General features: G+C 52.5%; 7 protein-coding genes across 7 annotated transcripts; 2 read left to right on the top strand and 5 right to left on the bottom strand.

The window, feature by feature from the left end:
- Nucleotides 1-668: 668 nt before the first annotated feature.
- Nucleotides 669-1673, bottom strand: CORC01_13879 (uncharacterized protein; the record flags this gene model as incomplete). Its single annotated transcript, XM_022625494.1, has 1 exon — nucleotides 669-1673. The coding sequence occupies one exon, from the start codon at nucleotides 1671-1673 to the stop codon at nucleotides 669-671; it is 1005 nt and encodes a 334-aa protein (XP_022468010.1).
- Nucleotides 1674-2473: 800 nt separating this feature from the next.
- On the bottom strand, nucleotides 2474-4729 carry CORC01_13878 (major facilitator superfamily transporter; the record flags this gene model as incomplete). Its single annotated transcript, XM_022625493.1, has 7 exons — nucleotides 2474-2656; nucleotides 2722-2987; nucleotides 3046-3237; nucleotides 3297-3872; nucleotides 3927-4274; nucleotides 4334-4370; nucleotides 4424-4729. The coding sequence occupies 7 exons, from the start codon at nucleotides 4727-4729 to the stop codon at nucleotides 2474-2476; spliced, it is 1908 nt and encodes a 635-aa protein (XP_022468009.1).
- Nucleotides 4730-7204: 2475 nt separating this feature from the next.
- CORC01_13877 (uncharacterized protein) lies at nucleotides 7205-7700 on the bottom strand (the record flags this gene model as incomplete). The annotated part of the gene is made up of 2 exons (XM_022625492.1): nucleotides 7205-7391; nucleotides 7462-7700. The coding sequence occupies 2 exons, from the start codon at nucleotides 7698-7700 to the stop codon at nucleotides 7205-7207; spliced, it is 426 nt and encodes a 141-aa protein (XP_022468008.1).
- Nucleotides 7701-8539: 839 nt separating this feature from the next.
- CORC01_13876 (uncharacterized protein) lies at nucleotides 8540-9851 on the top strand (the record flags this gene model as incomplete). The annotated part of the gene is made up of 5 exons (XM_022625491.1): nucleotides 8540-8904; nucleotides 8966-9257; nucleotides 9319-9401; nucleotides 9489-9588; nucleotides 9654-9851. 5 exons carry the CDS (start codon nucleotides 8540-8542, stop codon nucleotides 9849-9851), a joined length of 1038 nt encoding a protein of 345 aa, XP_022468007.1.
- Nucleotides 9852-11488: 1637 nt separating this feature from the next.
- CORC01_13875 (uncharacterized protein) lies at nucleotides 11489-12926 on the bottom strand (the record flags this gene model as incomplete). Its single annotated transcript, XM_022625490.1, has 5 exons — nucleotides 11489-11621; nucleotides 12060-12075; nucleotides 12134-12410; nucleotides 12499-12720; nucleotides 12813-12926. The coding sequence occupies 5 exons, from the start codon at nucleotides 12924-12926 to the stop codon at nucleotides 11489-11491; spliced, it is 762 nt and encodes a 253-aa protein (XP_022468006.1).
- A 2561-nt stretch (nucleotides 12927-15487) lies between these two features.
- On the top strand, nucleotides 15488-18216 carry CORC01_13874 (choline/Carnitine O-acyltransferase; the record flags this gene model as incomplete). The annotated part of the gene is made up of 3 exons (XM_022625489.1): nucleotides 15488-15908; nucleotides 15960-17993; nucleotides 18068-18216. 3 exons carry the CDS (start codon nucleotides 15488-15490, stop codon nucleotides 18214-18216), a joined length of 2604 nt encoding a protein of 867 aa, XP_022468005.1.
- Nucleotides 18217-18888: 672 nt separating this feature from the next.
- CORC01_13873 (uncharacterized protein) lies at nucleotides 18889-20266 on the bottom strand (the record flags this gene model as incomplete). The annotated part of the gene is made up of 2 exons (XM_022625488.1): nucleotides 18889-19765; nucleotides 19839-20266. The coding sequence occupies 2 exons, from the start codon at nucleotides 20264-20266 to the stop codon at nucleotides 18889-18891; spliced, it is 1305 nt and encodes a 434-aa protein (XP_022468004.1).
- Between the last annotated feature and the right edge of the window lie 1028 nt (nucleotides 20267-21294).

Genomic DNA, 21294 nt, shown 5'->3' with positions numbered 1-21294 from the left:
GGTTCAAAGTAGTTAATATAGAATTGGTTCTTCTATTTTTATTTTGATAGTGTTAATTGAAATGAGATAAACCTAGGGTAACCTCAATATACCAAAATATCTCATTTCAAAGTGAATTTTCTATAATTTATGACGGAAGATTATGACGCTTCTTCCTAGAACTTGTCTATAAGTTAGGATTAATCTATAGTATAGGTTATAATATTGAATTTAGATAGGTTCGTCTCTGGAATTATTAGTGATCTGTTTGCACGCCTGAAGTCTGGACGGTGATCACGGCACGCAGGGAGCAACTGGATCATTTTGTTCGTATTTTCAATTACTAATTTAGTAGCCTTTTAAAGGAGACAAAAAGCAACAATAATGAATAATAATTCTATTTGCTATAGGAAGTTTCTATTATTCATCGAATTTAATTGTATACACTACATTCTAGATTTATTTATTATATAATAGGAAAGTTCTAGGTTTTACGAGCGAAGCTATCGAAGCGTGAAGTGAAAGGCGGCAGGCGCTAAACGAATTTTGTGCTACCTATTCTTTAATAATTTCTATTTAAATTCTAAATATTTATTTGGGCACTACGATAAACAAAATTTCGTGAACAATATTTCAATTAATATTTTACTCTAAATATATTTTCATACTATATTAATTTATGAATTAGCCTACGAAGTCGGGCGAAAAATAACGTCAGACAAATCGCCCTCCCTGACCATCAAGATCTGCGTATCCGCCAGGCTGGAGCTCGTGACCGTTGTCCCCAGGATCCAGCCGTTCCAAATCTTCTGCATGATGTTGTCGGTGCTCAGCATGAGACACCCCTTCATGCCCTCCTCGTCCCGCGGCGTCACGGCGACCAGTAGCCGCTTGGCGCCGGAGAAGCGGTCGACGATGTGCCACAGGCACCCAAAGATCTGGTCCGACTCCTGCTCCGGGTAGTGCAGCTCCTCAAAGGCGCATGCAACGTGCCGGACGCGTCTGGTGTCCTCTTTGCGGAAAAAGTAGACCATGGGGCTGTTGAAGCCGTACTGGTCATAGGCCTCGAGCTCGCCGACGAGGTAGAGGGCGTCGAGACGGAAGTTGAACCACACGCGCGGCGGGCGGGCGATGGGGGTGTCGGAGAGCAGGGCCGAGATGCGCCAGCCAAAGGCGAGCTCGTAGTGTTCCAGGCCGAGGACGCGGGATTCGCGGCAGATGAGGAGGATGAGCGGGCACGTGGGGTTAAATATCACCCTACCTTGTTCTTCTTTAGTCTCTTCTTCTTGTTCACCTTCTCCTATAGGTGCGGCTGCCGCCGTTGTTGTGATGGTGGAAGAAGGAGAAGATGAAGGGTTGCAAGGTGCAGCGAACGAGCGCCTCGCAAACGCCTCACGCCGGACGGGCAGTCTGGAATCGCGTTCGAAGCAGCACGCCGTCACGACGCGGGGCGCAAGGAGGTAAGACCATATCTTGAGGCGGATCTCCGGGGGTAGGTCCGGGAAGCGGTGAAAGTGCGAGAGAGTCGTGAGGGACGCGGCGCTGGGGGCGTCGAGGCCGTCGTCGAAGAGGGAGAACTCGAGCCAGAACTTGGAGTCGGACGTGCGTGCTTTCAGGTGGGCTTCTTCGTCTGGTAGTGGAGGCGGCGGGCTGGCTGTAGTGTTGATGATGGGAGGGGCTGGTTCGATGTCCATTCTGTGACGACGAAGGAAGGGGGGGGGGAGGGGATGAGACAGAAGCCTCGGGGATATGTATGTGCGTCTCGACAAATATGTCGGCCGATACTGTGAGATAAGAACGGTTGGTGGCAAGGGTTGGCCCTTTCTACCTTAGGTAGTGGAATATGTGGATGGAAAAACAAGACCTCGGTGAATTTCTCTCACGGGCGACCGTAAAATACCGAATATGAAGCACACTTCTCTCATAAAGACGGTGAGAGACGATCCAAATGTGTGATGAGGTGAGGTTGCGGAGAGGGTCCGCCCGCCGGAGCTTGCGACCGCACCACAGAACACACAGCCCACTTTCCTAATTGGGTCAACTTGGCCACCTCGCCTTGGCGTTATGCAGCGAATCACAGTGACATTCGCCGCACCCAGACTTGACGAATCCAAGTTTTTTTAGTTTTTTTTTGAAAGGAAGGGCAGTTTTTTCCTTGTTTTCGTCGCCGCCAGAGAGAACTCCGCCGACGTCACGTTTGATCAATTTCATTGTTACGGAATACAGAGAAGAGACAGAAAGAGCTGTTGTGGTGTCATGGTATTGGGTTTGTGTATCATTTCTACGCTTCCTTGCATCCAATCTTGTCCCACTTGTTTCCGTCTGTTTATGTACGATGTCACGGTCTAATGAATGGCCTTGACGTGGAAAGTCTATCTTAGGTTGTCACACCACTTCACCTAGATGGAATATTCAACTCCTGCAACCTGGGACAACAACAAAAACTATCAACACATAAATTCCTTAGACTTACATCACGCAAATCATTCTCGACCTACTGCAGAGTCAATTCTCCGCCCGACAGATGCTCTCGTCTCCTGACGTTCTTGGTGGTTCCTCGCCTGCGGAAATAGCTAAGCAAGTAGACGCCTTCGTAAATCTCGTTTTGCCTCTCATTCTCGCCTTCCTCGACTTTGCCAATGTATACATTGCCTAGGAACGAGGCCGAGATCGTGCACTAAGAGACGTCAAGTTAGTTCCGTGGGTTAATAGAGCTTGCTCGACCTGTGAATGATGACTCACAAGGACCATAAACGGACATATGGCGACAAATGCCCAGACAACGCCCATCTTGGCGTTGTGAGTGACCTGCTGCTGCGTCGTGGTGGGCAGACTGCCGAGGGCCTCAAAGTCTCTCAAGGGCGAGTCCTCGCTGATTCCTGATGCGTTGTTGAACACGGTCGTCATGATGGTTAAACCCAAAGTTCCGCCAAAGGGATAGGCGACTGCCATGAGAGAAATGACAGCAGCGATTTTCTTGGGGAAATAACCGACGCCGTGGAGAGGGACTGCCCCGAGGATTAGTCTCACGATCCAGCAGTAAACGATGTATTGCGTATTCCTTACCGGGCATAATGCGGAGACCGATGCCGACACCGGTGAGAGCCATCATCCCGTATACGGTCGGGTCGTGCTCCGTGTAGATTGCCCACGCCAGCAACCCAATGCCGAGCATCTCCAGAATCGATCCGATGAAGATGGACGGAAACGTCTTGCGCGGCCAGCTGTTGCACAGGAAAGCGGAGGCGTAAACACCGACTTAAAGCTCACTTGTCAGCGAATCCTGGCTCACGAATCGCTGCATTGGGGAAAGTCACCTGCTAGGCCCGGAGTGAAGTACAGCAGCTGGATACCAGACTTGTCCGCTGACCAAAGCTTCACCATTGTGAAGTAGATGTTGCAAAAGTACAAGACAGAGTACATGGACATGCCAGTCGCGAAAGAGGTGTAGAACAAGAGGCCAATATCCCTGTTGCGAACCAACTCCCAGGGGATCATGGCTTTTTGCCACGGGAAGCGGCGGGCTAGGGCCTTACCCGGCGACATGTGGTACTCCCAGACGATGAACAGTATGCTGATCACGACCCCGAGGATGAGCGTTACGAGGACGGCGGGGCTCGTCCACGAGTACGTGGCGCCGGCCCACGTTAAGGCGAGGACCAGGAGACCGAAGCCAAACAGGAAGAGAAGCTGGCCTCCGACGTCGATTGTCTGTAGACGCTTTTTGAATGTCGTACGTCGGCCCGTCTCGGTCGTCTCGTCTAGCTGTGGGATGGGTTGTGGCCCGAGGAGTTCGGAACGAAGGACGAAGTAGAGGATGAAGATGCTGACGAAGGCGATGGGCAGGTTAATGCCAAAGCACCATCTCCAAGACGACCCGCTGGTGATGTATCCTAGTCATCCGTTAGTTTCCATGGCTGAACGAAGTGGTTTTGGAATCGGCTCACCTCCCACAACAGGACCCAGTCCCCATCCCAAAACACCCCCCAAGAGTGAAAAGATTGCCCAGTTCTTGGCATTCTCACGCAGCGAGACCTTGTCAGCGATGACGATACGGACGAGAACGTTTAGACCAGCGCAAGCCAGGCCTTGAAAGCCACGGCCGAGCAGGAGAACGGGGAAGGCATCCACCGGGGCGCCGGTGCATAGCGCACTACCTATGAGCATCAGCACCAGACACATCTGGATCGAAATATGGCGTCCAAAGATGTCGGCGACCTGGCCCCAGAATGGGATGAACGCGGCTGATGTGAGGTTGAAGGCTGCGATGATCCAGTTGAGCTGGCGAGTCTCGTCTGCGAAATGGTCAGAAATCGGAGGAGGACAAGATGGGACTCTAGGGTAGGAGGCTTACGGAAATCTGCTGCAATCCAGGGCAATGCACTTGCGACCTGTCGGAGCTCGTCAGTCGTGGTCAAGACTTGGCCGCCAAAGCCAGACTTACGATTGTCACGTCCAAGGCCTGGACTACCCAAGGGAGAACTAGCCCGGCAAAGATCTTGACTCTGTACTTCAACTGTGCCCGGCGATCAGACTTGCAAGTCAGGCATGGCCCAGATGTCGAATCAAATTGGTGACTACAAGCTGGTGTACTCGACGTTCTGTCTGATGGATTCTGGCTGTTCTTGTCTTGGTAACTGGTACCCTCACTTGCTGATACTTCTGTCCCGGCTGGTTTCGTGGCCGGTGTTTTTTGCGTTTGGCGCGTGATCGACTGGTAGGCCTTTCTCCCCAAGTAAATGAGAAACATGTCGAGGTCGTGTTAAGGGGTAGAACGCGTTCTTGATGTCTCTGTTGGTTGAGGAGTTGATGTCTGCTGCTGCTCTCTCAAGTACTCTTGTGGATGGTGAGTAGGTAAGATGATAAGCAAAATGGAAACTTGATGAGTCTGATTCTGAACAAAGTGCTTGGTTATATGCCACTTTTTATGTTGGGCTTGCTCCGAGGGGGCTGAGGACTCGTACAGCTTCGCATCAGCAACGGTGTAAGAAACGAATACATGATGGGGAGCTCGTTCCAAGACATGGCGTACAATTCGGCCAGACGAATGGGGCGTACGGGCGAAGTAAGACGACGACTTAGACGAGTGCGAGCACAGCAATGGATGGAGGCAGCCAGTGGGTCTTTGCGAGGCGCCTGCCGAGCTATTTCCGCATTCGCAGCAGCACGAAGATAAACGAAGGCCGACTTCATGGCTCACCCATCACCAGCCAGCGGGGAACGGAAGCCAAAGACGCGAATGCACAGCCCATGGACGACGACAACTATCTAGTTGATGATTGGCGCATTTGCGATTTCATCGGTGGATGGGAATGGGCTCATTGTTCCCGTTGCGCGCGCGTGACACTAAGGTAGTTTCCACGACTATCACCTCAGGGACCTGACCTGACCGTTACCGGGCGTCGTTGGGAACTGGCAGCGCACAGCACGACGGGACCGGGGAGAGAGGACAAGCTTTGCCAAGGCGGGCCAAGGCAGCCAGCCCTATCGCTGGGATCCAGCCAGTCGATAAGGATCGACGCAACAGGGACGTATCCACCAGAAGGCACGCCAAGAATTAGGCGAGTGCGAAGATGTGGAGAAGGTTCCGATCCTCTGGATCAGGTATAGGTACGACGGATGCCTGCATACCTTACTAGGTACCTTACTACGTATGTTCTTTTCTCGCATAGCCCCCCACGACACGTCCACCTCGTGGATTCAACCATTTTGCGACTAGCCACATCCACGTTGCGTGAGGTGGGAAGAGACGAGACAGCGGCAGGTCGTCACCCCCCATCCTAAACTCTTTGGCATTATCCGTAGAATGCAATGACTTATCCGTACGGGTGAAGCCCAACGTGCGTGCCGCTCGAAGCGCCTTCCCAAAAGAGAACAAACAGTCAAACACCCTAAACGGGACTGCGCCTGTCAGCACCAAAAGCTCTGTCTTACGCAACTCGCATCGTCGTCATTCGGAATTCGGCACGAGAATGCCACGGCGAAAACTTCTGAGCCTACCTACCTTATCATCGTCAAATGGATATACTGTGTGTGGTCTTTTCGAGTTCACCAAAAACCATTCACTTATCAATTTGTTTCGGAAAACACACATGGCATTGGATACTCGGCAACCGCGTGGCTACGGGTCAGCGAATGCTGGCTGCGCTGACGGGAGCCACCATACGGAGTATCCTTGCGCCGATCCGTATTCCGTACTTGTGTCTCTCGGATTGGACGAACCGAACTGCTCGTACCCGCCCGCACTTTCATGAGAATTCAGGACCTGACTCATCACCCAATCAAGTGGGTGCTTTCCACCCAAACGAACGCATCACCCAAATCAACACTTTCTGCAAATGGGAGTTTTTGAGGCTAGGGGAAAGGGCAAAAGTATAAGAATCGATAGTATGTTGTAAGGCATAATTTTCTCTACGTTACTGGTCATATATGGCTGTTAAAAGGAGGTTTTTAAAAAATAGGAAGTGGACTTTACTCTGGGTGTTCTTTTGGGTGATGCGTTTGTTTGGCGGAAAAGCACCCACTTTATTGGGTAATGAGTCAATTCCCATTAAAGTGGGGGCGGGCACGAGTGGTGTACGGACCCGTGCGGGCTGGCACCTCGAACTGCTTGTCTGGATGGAGGCTGGACCGCTGGAGACTGAGAGTGGAGAAAGCTCGACCTCGTGCCTCCGGATAATTTCCGCCTGTTTGAGCGAATCCCCAACTAAAGTGGACACCCGCAATCAGCCTCCTTCGACAGGCGGCAAAAACGGCACGGGGCGCGGGGTCGTCTGGACTCATTTTTGCTTCGCCATACATTGTAAGCTTAACCCCCTAGTACGAGGCCCACTGCCCCACGCACGCGAAGCTTTTTACAATTCAAATCTGAGGCTGTCAATTACTGCGCTCTCTACAGTCTCACTTTCACAGCATGCCCAACTGTTGTTGTCATTATACACATGGTAGTAGTATTACTACTTACACAGCAGTTGACTATTTAATTACGCCCTGCATGAGCCTCCTCTCTACTCCCGAAGCCACCTCATTCTACAAAACCAGGTCAGTCCACTTCGAATGTAACCACTTTCTTTTCCAAACATGGATGACGGCGACGTCTGTAGAGCAACATTCCAGACCCAAGTGCATTATTCTATTGCGAGGCAAATTGAAGCCTTTGGGACAGAGACACAATCAGTCACTGGTCAGGTCGAATCAAGTCTAGGCACACTTACTCGGGGTGAATTTATGCCAGGGTGTAATAGTTTGGCAACGGGTTCTGGGTGTCAAAGTACGTCATTACGACATCGCAGTTCTTGTAGACTGCGTAACATGTATCGGCGTCGGCAAACAACGAAGGGAGAATGACCCAGTACGTGCCGTCGTAGTCGCCAAGGTTGAAGTTGTACGTCAGGGTCCGGTACCTGGTTTGGCTACTTGACAGTTAGTATGCACAGAAACCCTCCAAAGTCAGAAAAGATGGGCTTTAGATTGGAGGCTCACCTGGAATCGGAGGGCACCGAGGACTCAAACTTGGCGTATATGGTACCGCCGTGGAAGCCGTCCGCATAGTATGTCGATCCGACTTGGACGGGCAGCAGGTGACTCTGGTGGCGCCTGCCGCAGCTCGAGTCATCGATGATATCGCACTGCACTGCTGCAGTGCAGATGTCAGCCAGTCCGAGCAGGACCACCAGCGCCGAAACAACCTTGGAAGGTGCGAGTAGTGGCAGGGAAACCATCTTGAGGGAAAGAAGTTGAATTAGACTGAGTGTGATAAAGTTTGTTTGAGGATGATGATGCAGCCCTGGTGTCTTGGCGAGATCTGGGCCCGTAATATATATGCCAATATTTCGATCTGTGTTTGGGAACCATGATCCATTGAGTGGACAACTTCAGAGACCGTATCTCTGGATATCTCACTATCTCACATAATCTCTCATGACTAAGTCCAGTCGTTCTTTGATATTGGTGCACTTTACGTGCTGACTCTGTCTATTCAACGGTTTTTGATAGTCTGACTCGGGCAAAATAGAGTAGAATAAGGCAGATCGGAATATAATTGCCAGAACCCTGGTGAACTCTAATAGTTTCTGGTCTAAAACATCAAGCTAGTATGATAAGTTAATATATATGCGAGTCAGCTCAGGTCATGGAACAAATTGTCTGAGCTTCTGTCTGAGCTTTTGAAACTCTAAACATGCTCTCGGGAATTAGACCGCTAGTCTAAGTGGTAGTTGCTGTCGTGATCCTCATTTCACAGAGGTCAGCTGTGAGCTGTTTACTGTGACAAATTCAAATCATCGAGTCAGAGCGACCCATTTGAGGATACTCGTTAATATTCGTTATCAGGTCATCATGTTTGGCGGCAAGCAAGTGCCGAAAGCGAGATAGGGAGCAAGGAGAAGGGAAGAGTCGAGGAAACCGGTGATGGGGCAGCTTGGAAACGGTAGATAAATAAACGACAGAGCTTCATGCTTAACGACAAATTTTCATGCCAAGCATCTCTTTCTTCCCATTCTTCAATCTCACAGACCACTGTAATCTTTCGAGCCTTTCGAGCCTTTTCAAGCTTCTAAAAATGCTTCGTTTACTTTCCCTGGCGCTGGCCTTTGGCCAAGTTCACGGTGGTGTGGTCGCCCGCGTGGATTCGTCCCCGAACGCCGCCTCATCCCTGCTTGAGAGGGACTTGGAGAGCAGCCTCCCGGCCTACAAGCCCGAGGAATTCTCTGACTACCACAAGTGGACTCCCGACTCTACCCTCTACGAAGGTCTCCCCCTACTGGAGAAGCAGGTCACGGTCGATGGCAAGCAGTTGACCTACCAGGACTTTAACATCTCTGCCCTCACCACGGAGCAGTTCAAGCAGCACTACATGAGCATCCCGCAGTTTTTTGATTCCGAGGGGAAGTTCATCCCCTCAGGCGATGAAGTCGAGTCATACCAGTACGAGACCTCTGCCCATCCCATCGTAGGAAATGTGTCCCACTGACCTTGAAAATCACAGCGCCTCTCTCATTGCCCTTGAGAGCAACCCCGACGCAGGTATCGCTCTCCCCACCAAGCATGTTAGCAAGAGGGCCTTCCCCGACGCGTGCTTCTACGACGACAGTCTGCGTTGCTCCAGCAGCTGCACGGACTACATTTCCCGTGGTGTGAGACAGTCCTTCAACAACAACGTCTACGGATACTACCACTACGTCTCGGATCCCCAATGCGGCGTCGGCTCCATCTCCAGGACCGTATCAGTCACCCACAGTTCTGGCGTTAGCATTGGAGGCAGCGGTTCGATTCCCGGGGTAGGTTTTGAGTCTTTGCCTTTTCCCTTTAAATGCAGCTTATGGATTAACCCCGAACTAGTTTGGCGCAGACAACTCATTGCTCAAGGCAGCCTCCACCTTCCTCAGCACTTTTGGCCTCACCATCGGCCATACTCCCGACAGGTTTGTAGCAACCCGTCCCCTCCCCACACACATCTCCCCCAAAAGCCCTCAAAATTTGTTCCGGTTGCTGACAATCCGTTATTCCAGTGTCACCACCGGTATCAGCTACTCTGGTAATTGCGGTGCCTTCAACGTCTGCTTCCTCTGGGAGAGACCCCACTTCAGCGTCGACAAGGGCGTCATCGTCGTAAGCAAAACCTAGCTGCCATACCTACTGAGAAATTTGAAATGGTGCTGACCAGATATCAATAGACCGAACAAATTGACGCCAACTCGAAGAGAACGTGCGCTTCCCCCACCATCACTCCGTACGAGGTTCACACCATGCACACCGACCAAGATGCTGGAGGTGCCAGCGCTCATGGACTGTGCTACTCTATGGCATACCACGGATGCGGTGGCCGGGTGGTCGCTTCTGACTCGATGATTCCTTGCCCCAACAACTACTAGATTTGGGTGATACCAATCCGACGCGACGGCGGTGGTGTAATAACTGCCCCGGGAGTATGCGCTGACTGTGAGCGGGCCAAGTTTGCTCTCCGGTCACCTACTATGCGCTCCTTGATCTAGACGGCAGAGTTGGTTACGACAAGCCTCATGGCGGACTTGAAGTTGCATATACTGACGGTACATATGGAAAGCATTGTGGTGTCAGGAATATGCGGTAGAATGGAGGCTGGTTTCTATTCAGTATTTAGAATTCGAATGCTAAGATATATTTGCGATGAAAGTCTAGCTCGTGTATGATTTCCAACATTGTGAAGCCAATTGACTGATGCGATTGCGGTAGACTAAGATGCAACATGATAGATTAATAGAGTGAGCCGGTCTACTGTTTCATCTTGTAAAAGGTCTTCTACAAGAGTAACCGAGTGCCGTGAGTAAAGAAAATGAGGAGAACGTGACATGGTGATTGTAGATACATTAATTGGCTAGCATTTCAGAAGACTCTTTTACGACCCAACATGTATACAGAACCATGGCCTGCCCCGCAGACACTTGGCGGCTACCGAACCAGATATATGCAGGAGAAACGGGAACTTATACAATCACTCACGGATCAGAAGAATTATAAGATAAGTTATGTATGAGTGAAATATTAAACTTTTGAGCGGCCTTAATAGAGCTTCAAGCGTTTATAACATACTATAAGTGCTTATAAAGGATCATAAACGCTTATTACCTTAGTCAAATAATTCTTAACTAAAGGTATAATTGAAAATAAGACTTATTGTTAGTTTCCGTCTCACAGGGTGATTTGTTCGATCGAGCCGTGGTGACGAAGGGTCAATTAACTGTATACTGATCTCTGCGTGAGGTGGAAAAGAAAGGTACTAACCGTAGGTTAGACCGGCAGTTGAACGCTGATGAAGAGGTCCTTAGTTGGCCCCTGCGCTGGCGCTGACTCGAGGTCGAATTGGCCTTCCAATCCGACAGTTATATCTTATGGTCGCTTTTAGCTTATTCCTTCCAAAAACCTTATTTGCTACGATCTGTACCTGATTTTCCAACCTTGAATTCCTGACCCGTTCTCTAAGATTTTCTTAGGAATTCTGACAGTATTTCTAGGAGATCTCCTCAAGAAATCTCTATGAAATCTTAAAAGATCATCGATTTTTTATCTTACTTTCGTCGCGCCAAAGTGCATAACATTATTAATAAGACTATAATTAATTACTTAAGCCTTATTTACTTTATGACTTATAAATATTGCTTCTTCAAAGCTATCCTAATCATGAGTATTATTATTAGTATCGCAGCCTAGACTTCTGTTAATATAAACAAACCCTTGCTGCTGAACAGCTGGCCGTAACAACACTGGCCGGTACGTTACTTGACGTTGTACATGCTATGGCACTTGACAGTAGACACCTCAGACAAGGGGATGTAAATCATTTGACTTATGCAGAATGGCCTATATATTCCACGAGCATAGTAAGCGAGAGATCTTGGAATTCAGAACTTGGGATTGACGGGCCCACCCAGCCATGCTTCAGTTTGACGCTTTTTCCTCTGCACTTGGACATTGGATATTGGCTTCATCGATCAAGCACGTTGGAAAATATGAACCCGCAATTAGTAAGGAGCTAGGAAGACTGGAATATGCGCTGATATTGACAGCCCAAAACGAGCGTTTGAGAACGTGAAGTAGGCGTGGATGCAATTGTGATGAGGATGAGGATGACGGGGACGGGGATAAGGGTCTCTTTCTTGCCATATCTGTGCCATGACAACGTTGAGCAAGAGTTCCAAGTCTGATAACTCTAGGAATTTGAAGATAGTTTCAATCTGGATTACTTCTACGGGCGGAATAATCGGTTTATAATTTGGATGCACGTTGAAGCAAGGTAGAAAGAAGGAGATTGAGACTTGATTAAAATAAAACAAAAAAACATATTACGGGGTGGCCCTGGAAGAATAAGCCTTCACCACAGGATAGTAACTGTATCTTGATCCTAATTCTGGTAAGAGCTCTGCATGATGTGTCCTTGCCGGAATTTGAAAATGTGCGGTCGTGCAAGCCAAAGTGGGGCAGCCTCCGATCCGGGGCCGAAGGTCCATAAATTCGGTGTTAAGAACTGCCCCTAGAGCCGGACTCGTCAAGTTTGTGGCCGGAGAAAAAGTTTCAAGCCCTTTCCTACGAGTGAGGGAACTGACATGCTGAATCCGGTTCCTGCGTGCTTCAATATTGTTAAGCAATACGTAGAGACAATATGCTCCAAATGCAGAACCCAAATGCTGTGCTTCGGCTTCGCAGACACGGCGGATACGGATCAGAGCCGCCATCGGCAACTTGCGCAGAGCCGGGTGCTTGATGCAGATGGCGTGGAAAAGGGAGGCTGCTGAAGCACTGGATGCTGTGTCACCAGCTGTGTCCCCCCACGCGAGGATTTCCGCAGCCCCGGAATTTTCTCGGTAAGGTTCTGAACGTTTGATGGCGCCTCCCCTCTCCGGGTGCGACCGGCGGTTTCCCAAACGGACTAACCAGACGAGCGGCAAATGATGTTCCTGTAAGCGTTAGCTGGCGGCGGTGGCAGGTTACCAACCTAGGCGCAAGCTGCAGGTGACCCGGACTGACGGTTTTCTTCCCACTCACCCGCTGTGGAGCGGCCAGCGGAGCGTATTCCAGGTTCTCGATGGGGTGCTGCTGTCCTTTGACCCGAACACGCAACAGGCTCGAGAGGGGATTGGTCAGATGTTGCCCACAAAGGATCGGCACTGGTTTTGGCCCGGGGTTGGTTGCTGGCGTTCGGCTGGCTCGGTTTAGGCCGCTGATTTGAGAGCCCACTTGCGCTTCCCCGGCCGACGTCAGGCCGTTCTACTTTTCACCCGCCGCACCTTGGTTGGACCTTGAAGATTTCCGCCTGATATATCGCCAGGTGGCCCTCGGGAAGGCGGAAGAGTACCTACCGCAGAGGGGCGGAAGGATAAGGTAGATGGTGCGGTAGACCGATCCCGCCTCGACAGCATCAACAATGCCAGATAACTTGCGAGGATGAAGCCTTTAAAGGTGGCCTTTTGCATCAAGTTGGTTCTATGGAAGGTCTACCAAGACTAGCGACTAGTCGTGCTTCAGTGACAAGCAGCTTTGTCATTGCTAGCGTCACCTGATCATCTATTCCCCAACGCGACAGTGAGGGGCTGTTCCTCGTTCCGGAGCAGATATAGCCTGAACAAAAATCGGGCTTCGCCTAATAACTTTACGATTCGACCCGGACTCTTGAAGAAGCGCCGAAAAGTTCCCTCGACTCAATAAATGACCACCAAACGAGGGTACTTGCCACTGAACGCTTGTCAACTCCCAAGCAGGGGACCACAACCCAAGTAACGTTGGCAACCCGGCGACGGAGAAGAACAAGACGAAGACCCCCGTAAGAAAATAGACCAACCGGACCCCAACCGCCTCACAGCGATCCCTAAGAATACCTTGAGTAATATCCGTACTAGAAGGCACATAAGATAAACCATTCCTCCACCTTCCTCGTTGGACCCCTGGCCATTTCCCCAATTAAGTTGTCCCGCGGGGGAACTGTGGGATTCTGTATCCACAAATTACCATTCCGTCTTCCCCTCTTTTCTCTCATTCTCTCTTCGGTTTCTCCCTTTGGGCCTCCACTCTCTCTTCCCGCCATCACGAACGCTGCGTGGAATGCGACTTGGAACCATTTTTTTTTTTTTTACCTGTGGCTCAACCTTGGACCGGCTCACTCTCGATGATCAATCTGGATACAGTCGTCCGGACTTCCTGAAGATATTATCTGTTTGGAATAACGGCCTCCATCCGTCCAACTTCTCACCCAGCCTCCCTCCCAGGCGCCTTTCACGAGCAAAAACCGCACCAGTTCAACCCTCGTACCCGAATGAATCAGTCATCCGCCAAGCGCATTCGAGGTGTGTCGCAACCCACACCCACAATCCTTGTACCCTTGTCTTCCTATACACCCAAGTCGCATCGAGCGCATGCCAAACCGGTGCTGGATCCGTCCGTCCAACCAGAGCCGCCCATTGCCACGTTCTTGCAATATTCCCCTTCGCCCGAAAGGCTCACATTCGCTGGCGCCGCGTCCATAACCCCGTGGGGTTCGCAGCCTGAGCCATCTCAGCCAAGCACGTTTCTCCAACAAAAGTCTACCAAGACAAATCATCTGCAACCTGCACCTGCACTTGCACCTGCTTGTGGAGCCTGACGTCGGATTTCCAGAAGCGCCCATCGCCTTCATTGTATCATTTCCCTCACTCACTCAATCATCCCCTCACTCACACGTACACTCACACACATACACGCGCACACACTCTCTCACCTTCCCCTCCTCTCTTTCTTTCCGCGCCGCCGCCGCCGCCGCCGCCTTCATTGCAGCAGACAACCCGCTCACTCCCCGTCACCTCGAGTCGCATCCCGGAGCTAGTCCACGAATTCTATTTCCTGCATCTCCGTCATCCTATTTTGACTCCTCTTCACTTCTCGTGCTCGACCCAGTCCCTTACAGGAGCCTGTGGACACCTTTGACGATCTGACTGTGCGCATTGTAACGAGGTGAGTGGCAGGTGCCCATGCTGACCTGTGCCTCTCTATCTCTGGCGGGTCCCGTGCCAGGCACGTCCATATGATCGATGCCTTCACTACCTTAGGACAACTAGGCAGACTGTCTTGACCAAGGGACTAAGTACCTTATCTCTAATCACTGTACCATACAGGAACGACCCCGAACTCAACAAGTCATCAATTTTATCCGCAATCTTTACCACTACTACGTTCAACGCCTTCATCTAAACGATAGCCAGCGGCCGCACGTAACCGGCTCGACTGCGCCGGTAGGTGACATTGCTCTTCTTTCCCCTGTCAAGCTACGCCTTTATCCATAGAGTCTCGGCAGATTACGAAACTGGCCGCACCCATATTATCATTTCGCGTCGGGCCTTCGGAGCGAGTTTCACAAGCCAAGGTCCCCCTCTGCCTCCCAGGGCCTGACCTAGCCAGCGCGGGTTTCCTGAAGTGCCCGTCCCCTCCCCGTTGTCCTGTCCTCCGCCAACCCAATCAAGCGCCTGCTTCCGGTTCTGCGGTACGAACCCTGAAGACCTTCGTTCCACATGTGAAAGGGCGTCTTTTTCCTCGAGACGAGAACCCGGGACCCCGGAGTGACTGGTATCTGCACGCCAGCCCATCCCAGTCGTATTTGTGGGGGGTTCCACTTGATCCCATCTCTCTTAGTGTTACCCATCTCATCTGTACTTCGTCCTCCATCCCGCCTTGCGCCTTTCTTGGTATGCTGGTGCCTACCACCCTGGCTTCACCTTGTCAGCCTCTCTCTCTCTCTGTCCTTCGTGCTTCCTTAGGCCCGTCGATATATCCCTAGCCCACCCCCCTTCTTGGAGCCGAGCGGTCTCCTCTTTGCACCTTTCCCTTCCCCGTATTACACTACACTATCCATAGTCGTTCATATGTTGTAGCATTATCTAGTGTAATGCCACCTTTTTGTTTCCAAGACTGCCACTACTTCTACCGCACGGCGCTGCGCGGATTAAACATTAGCACCAACGTCTCGCCTCTCTACGGATAAGAAAGGAGTCGTCCTCCGCTAACAATCATGCCCACTCAAGTAAGAATCTTTTCGCGACCTAGGCCTCTCGGTGAGACCCTCGAAAAGGCCATCCCTCCATCCTCGGTTCCTCGTTCCATCCCCGACGCTTCAGATCTTTGGAAACAAGTCGAACCGTCAAAACTGAAGCAGAGCACAGAGGCCACTCGCTCTATGGCAGTGTACAAAGACAAGTCCGTCGAGGGCGGTGTCACATTTGCTGCCCAGGAAAAGCTCAAGCACCTGCCCATCCCGGAGTTGGAAGCCACCGCGCAAAGGTATCTCACAGCTCTTAAGCCGTTGCAGTCTGCACGAGAACATTCGGAGACCAAGCAATCACTACAGGATTTCCTGAAGCACGATGGCCCGGCCCTGCAGGAGAAGCTGAAGACTTACGCTCAGGACAAGACGAGTTATATTGAACAATTCTGTGAGTGAAATCACCCCCGTTATCTTGGTCCCGACTGACCGGCTCTATAAGGGTATGATTCATACCTGAACTTTGATAACCCGGTTGTTCTCAACCTCAACCCATTTTTCCTCCTAGAAGATGATCCTACCCCTGCAAGGAACAACCAAGTGACCCGAGCGGCATCGCTCGTAGTGTCTGCTCTGGAATTTGTGAGAGCTGTGCGCAAAGAGGAATTGCCTCCTGATACGGTCAAGGGTCAGCCTCTATGCATGTACCAGTACTCTAGGCTCTTTGGAACAGCACGCGTGCCCACGGAAAATGGGTGCCAGATCGAGCAGGACCCGGACTCGAAGCACATCATTGTCATGTGCCACGGTCAATTCTACTGGTTTGACGTTTTGGACGACAATAACGACCTCATCATGAGCGAGAAGGACGTGTCTATCAACCTACAGACCATCATCGATGATGCTGCCCAGACGCCGATTCAGGATGCGGCCAAGGGGGCACTCGGCGTCCTCAGCACAGAGAACCGGAAGATCTGGTCGGGATTGAGAGACGTCCTGACCCGGGAGGAGGGTTCAAACAACGCCGACTGCCTAGGAATCGTTGACTCGGCCCTGTTCGTTCTGTGTCTGGACTACACCGAGCCGGTCGACGCTGATGCCCTATGCGGCAACATGCTGTGCGGTACCAGCCTGGTCGAGAAGGGTGTGCAAATCGGAACCTGCACCAACAGATGGTACGATAAGCTGCAGATCATTGTATGCAAGAACGGTAGCGCCGGAATCAACTTTGAGCACACCGGCGTCGACGGCCACACGGTCCTGCGGTTTGCCAGCGACGTGTACACGGACACCATCCTCCGCTTCGCCAGGACCATCAACGGCCAAGCCCCGACCCTCTGGGCCTCCACCAGTCCCGACCCAGCCAAGCGCGACCCGGACAGCTTCGGCGAGGTCAACACCACGCCGCATAAGCTGGAGTGGGACATGAACCCGGAGCTCAGCGTCGCCGTCCGCTTCGCCGAGACCCGCCTCGCCGACCTCATCGAGCAGAACGAGTTCAAGACGCTCGACTTTAAGCACTACGGCAAGAACTTTATGACGTCCATGGGCTTCTCCCCGGACGCCTTTGTGCAGATGGCCTTCCAGGCCGCCTATTACGGCCTCTATGGCCGCGTCGAGTGCACATACGAACCCGCTATGACCAAGATCTTCCTCCACGGCCGCACCGAGGCCATCCGCAGCGTCTCGGACGAGTCGGTCAATTTTGTGCAGACTTTTTGGGCCGACAACCCGGCCGAGCACAAGGTAGAGGCCTTACGCAAGGCGTGCCAGCGGCACGTCAACAGCACGCGCGAGTGCGCCAAGGCCGAGGGCTGCGACCGTCACCTCTACGCCCTCTTCTGCACCTGGCAGCGCTCCGTGGACGACGAGCTCCTCAGCAGCTCCAACGGCTACTCCAGCCCCGTCGACGGGTCTTCCGAGGCGGACGCCGGCGAGTCCGCTGTCGGGAGCCCCGGCCGGCAGTCGGTCCTCTCGCTCAACGGCGCCGAGCTGCAGTCCTCCTCCACCGGCCGCACCCGCGGCGAGAGCACCAACTCGCGCAACGGCAACAATCAGGCCGCGATGCCGCAGATCTTTGCCGACTCCGGGTGGGACAAGCTCAACAACACAATCATGTCAACGTCCAACTGCGGCAACCCTTCCCTGCGGCAATTCGGCTTCGGCCCCACGTCGGGCGACGGCTTCGGCATCGGGTACATCATCAAGGACGAAGGGATATCAATCTGCGTGTCGAGCAAGCACCGCCAGACGAAGCGATTCGTCGACACCCTCGAGAGCTACCTGCTCGAGGTGCGGCGGATCCTGCGCATCACATCCCGCCGCGGCACCGGTACCGGCATGGGCACCAAGCAGACCCGCGCCCGCGAGCTCGACCTCCAGGCCCGACCTAAGCAGCCCAAGGGGATCAAGTCGCGCGGCCGCCTCATCACCGCGCACGACGCCATCAAGCCTTCTGTCGCGAGGTCGTCGACCGGCACGCAGTCGCCTACGGAGGAGAGCGTCACGCTCAGCGAGGATGATGAGCTCGGAGGATGTAAGTTGGCTTTCCTTTGCATTTTGGCGGGGTTTGCTCGATTGAATGACTTTGCTAACGCAACGTGTGATTAGACGGCTTCTTTGACGCCGGCATGCTCCTCCAAGCACTCAAGGCGCGCGGCGAGAACATGGACCCCGGGGAGACGAAGCCCTCGGAGCGGGCGGCGGTTCAGGCGCGTCGGAGGGAGATTGGGAAGAAGCTGCGACTGATTGACTATTAGTGGAGTGTTGGAGCCGCGGCTTTGCTTGTGTCTTCTCTGCTGGGCTATGGAATGGACCGCCTTCGTCGATTGATGAGTAACACCACTGTGGGACGGGAAACGCTGTGGACCGGTGCAAGTTTACCACGAGAGTGGTGTACATGGAATAGCAAGCCATCGTTTTCTTGGATATATACCCTCCTTATACTGAACCAATACCTGTCGCATGGTCTTGCTGTAATTGCTGCGAGTAGTGTATAGTCTCTACGTGTTTGGAATGTGTCGCATAAAAGAATGCCACCTCAGTAATGGAAGGACTTGGTGATGCGACAAATTCTTTTAAATTCATCATCTACTAATCATGGCGAAGAGAGGGTGATATCCCTTAAAAAGACCCATTCTTCCCTTTGTGAAACAAAAAAATTAACCACAGCTCTGTGTGAGGTACTGCGTCGTCCTTCATCAGGAAGCAAATCATAAAGCCCCAAGGCTTCCACGATCCCGTTACACCTGCTTCAACCTGTGACGGTCCCGGGTACTCGCAGCACTTTCCTTGTGTGTAGCAACCACCTCACCGCTTCCGAGAAAGAAAGAAAAAAGCATCCCGAGTAATACACCAAGTATATACAGAAACACAAGGCGCCACGTCGCAAAGACACGACCTAAATCGATGGAAGCGTCGCCATCGCACAATTAAGCAAGCTCGTGCATATGCCCCTTGTGCCCGTCACCACTAGTAGGCGCCTCGTGGATAGTCGACTGCGGCTGCGGCTGTCCACCACCACCAAACTGCTGGAACCCGCCTTGCGGGTGGCTCGGGCTGACGGGCTGCGTGCTGAGGCGGTTATTGTGCGTCGCCTGGGACATGGCGCTGGGGCTCGTCGTGTCCGCGCGGTCGGGGGCCGCCATGTTGCCGTTGTAGTAGACCGGCTGCTGATAGCCGCCCTGGGGGCCAGGAGGAGGTGGAGGGGGCGTGCCGCCGTAGCTCTGCGGGTAACCGCCCTGGCCGCCAAACTTGGGATCGTAGAGGGACTGCGTGTTCGTTTGGGCGGCGTACTGCGAGGGCGAGCCCTGAGGTGCTGGGGCGTAACCCATTGGGGGTGGCTGCTGCTGGTTCATCATGGGAGGTTGGCCGTGAGGTCCGGGCTGTGGCTGCTTCTTCTTCTTGCGGAGAATGAGAAATATTCCAAAGGAGATGAGGGCGATAACAGCGATGCCACCGATGACGCCTCCGACGATGGCACCGACGGGGGCGGAGGAATTGTTGTTGTTATTATTGTTGTTAATGCCGTTGTTGTCGTTATTGTTGTTGTCGGGGGGGTTGGTTATGGAGGGTGCGGACACAGAGCCGCTCGCCGTCCCCGTGATGAATCCGGAGCTGGCCGGCCGGATGACGCTGCTGGACGTGGTGTCGTCCGTCAGGGCGAGTGGGGTCCAGTTGCGCGCCGGTCCGCCCGCGTAGGTGGTTGTTGCGGCTTGCGGGGTCGAGATCTCTGCCGTATTGCACCAATAGTCAAAGATGCCATTTGCAAAGGAGATGGTGTTGCAGTAGGGCCGGCCAGTGCTGGTACTGAACACAATGTTAATCATCCGGAAATGCGAAGCGCTTTCGGGGAAAGAGTCAGCTTCAGGAGCACACATACCACTTGAGGGTGAAGCGATCAACGAGGCAGCCGCCATCGCAGAGACTAGACACTGAGACCTGTCTAGAATCGTAGCATGTCCGTCGAGCACCGCAGTCGCTGGCGTCACAGCAGGCAACTCGGCCGGGGGTGTCGACGTTCACCGAAGTGAAGAAGATGCAACTGGCGGCGGTCCCGCAGGTGTATGCGGCGCCGGCACGCCCAGAGATGTAGCCACAGGTGTTATCAGGAGCGACGAGGACGGTGGTCGTCGTTGATGTTTGTCGTTTCCTCAAATCAGCGTATGCCGGGGCTTTGGTCGGCTGAGGGCTGAATTGGTCGAGGGGAAAGTTGAACGAAGTTGTGGCTTGGGGGAGTTCGTAAAGCTTGGCACTGGCAAAGCTTGAAAGAGCTGCCAGGCCAGCAATAGATCGGAATGTGTTCACCATGTTGATCGCCCTTTGAGCCAATGAGACAGACGAGTAATTGGACGATGGTGTTGACCCGAGAGAGACCAAGCAGGACAGGAGGAGACGAGGAACACGGCTCGGAGAGCAGACAGGCTGAAAGCTATGGTTATAAACCCAGCCCTGGTCATTCTCCCGCACCTTTCACCATCGTTGTTGTCCCACATAGGATGCTCTCGGGGCACTGGCTCACGGTACAAGTCGTCTTGATAGAGGGCAATGGGGTGTAAGCAGCGCCCGGGACCGGTTCATGCTTTGGTTGACTTCAATAGCAGATCCGCGAATTGCTCAGCCTTAGACTAGCTAATGAGCTTAGGTTTTGGGTAGGATCGGCTAGTCAGGCATCCGGGGTCCAATTAGGCCAATCGTAAGAGAAATTGTCCATTGTGGCTTGCCAAAGCTGAAAAACAAGAGTGAGGTTAGCGTGGGCAAGAAGAGCAAGGGGAGAAGCCACTGAGACAGGTGCATCACGGGTGAGCATGAGGAGAAGCGCGGGGGTAGCCTAGAGACAAAGACACGGCAGAGAATTAGGGACGGGGGACAAAGTGTTGTTGCGCAAAGAGCGTAGGACGTCCGAGTAATGAAAGGTGGCTATTCAGGCCCGTTCGAGACATCTGCGTGTGAAGTGTAGCCATGTTCGAAGCACCAAAGATTTGCTCCAAGCGCCGTCGGCTCTCAAAGACTTGAATGAGGCATTGGCGGCTGTCGTGTAATCCTGTACTCTGTACAACTGGAAGATGCGGCAATACTGTTGCCCAGATCTAGGGTCTTCTCGAAGGATATATGACAGAGTTTGTTTAATTGGACCAGTGTATCATCGTTTCTTCCACCGACGTTCCCAAGAGGGCGCCGAAGGTCACGATCGAATCCTTCCTGGAACCGAGGGGTGCCATAGACATCAGACCTTGCCGTTGGAAGTCGGGTTTCCCGTTACTAGTGAGTTGATCGAGGAGTATCCGGCGTGTGAGTCTGACGCCCTTGGGCAGGCTGGAATTAGCTTTCGACGGAGG

Source organism: Colletotrichum orchidophilum (genome assembly GCF_001831195.1).
Source record: "Colletotrichum orchidophilum strain IMI 309357 chromosome Unknown Scaffold_220.1, whole genome shotgun sequence".
In the NCBI taxonomy this organism is placed as follows: domain Eukaryota; kingdom Fungi; phylum Ascomycota; class Sordariomycetes; order Glomerellales; family Glomerellaceae; genus Colletotrichum; species Colletotrichum orchidophilum.
This window is presented reverse-complemented; position numbering and strand designations above follow the sequence as displayed.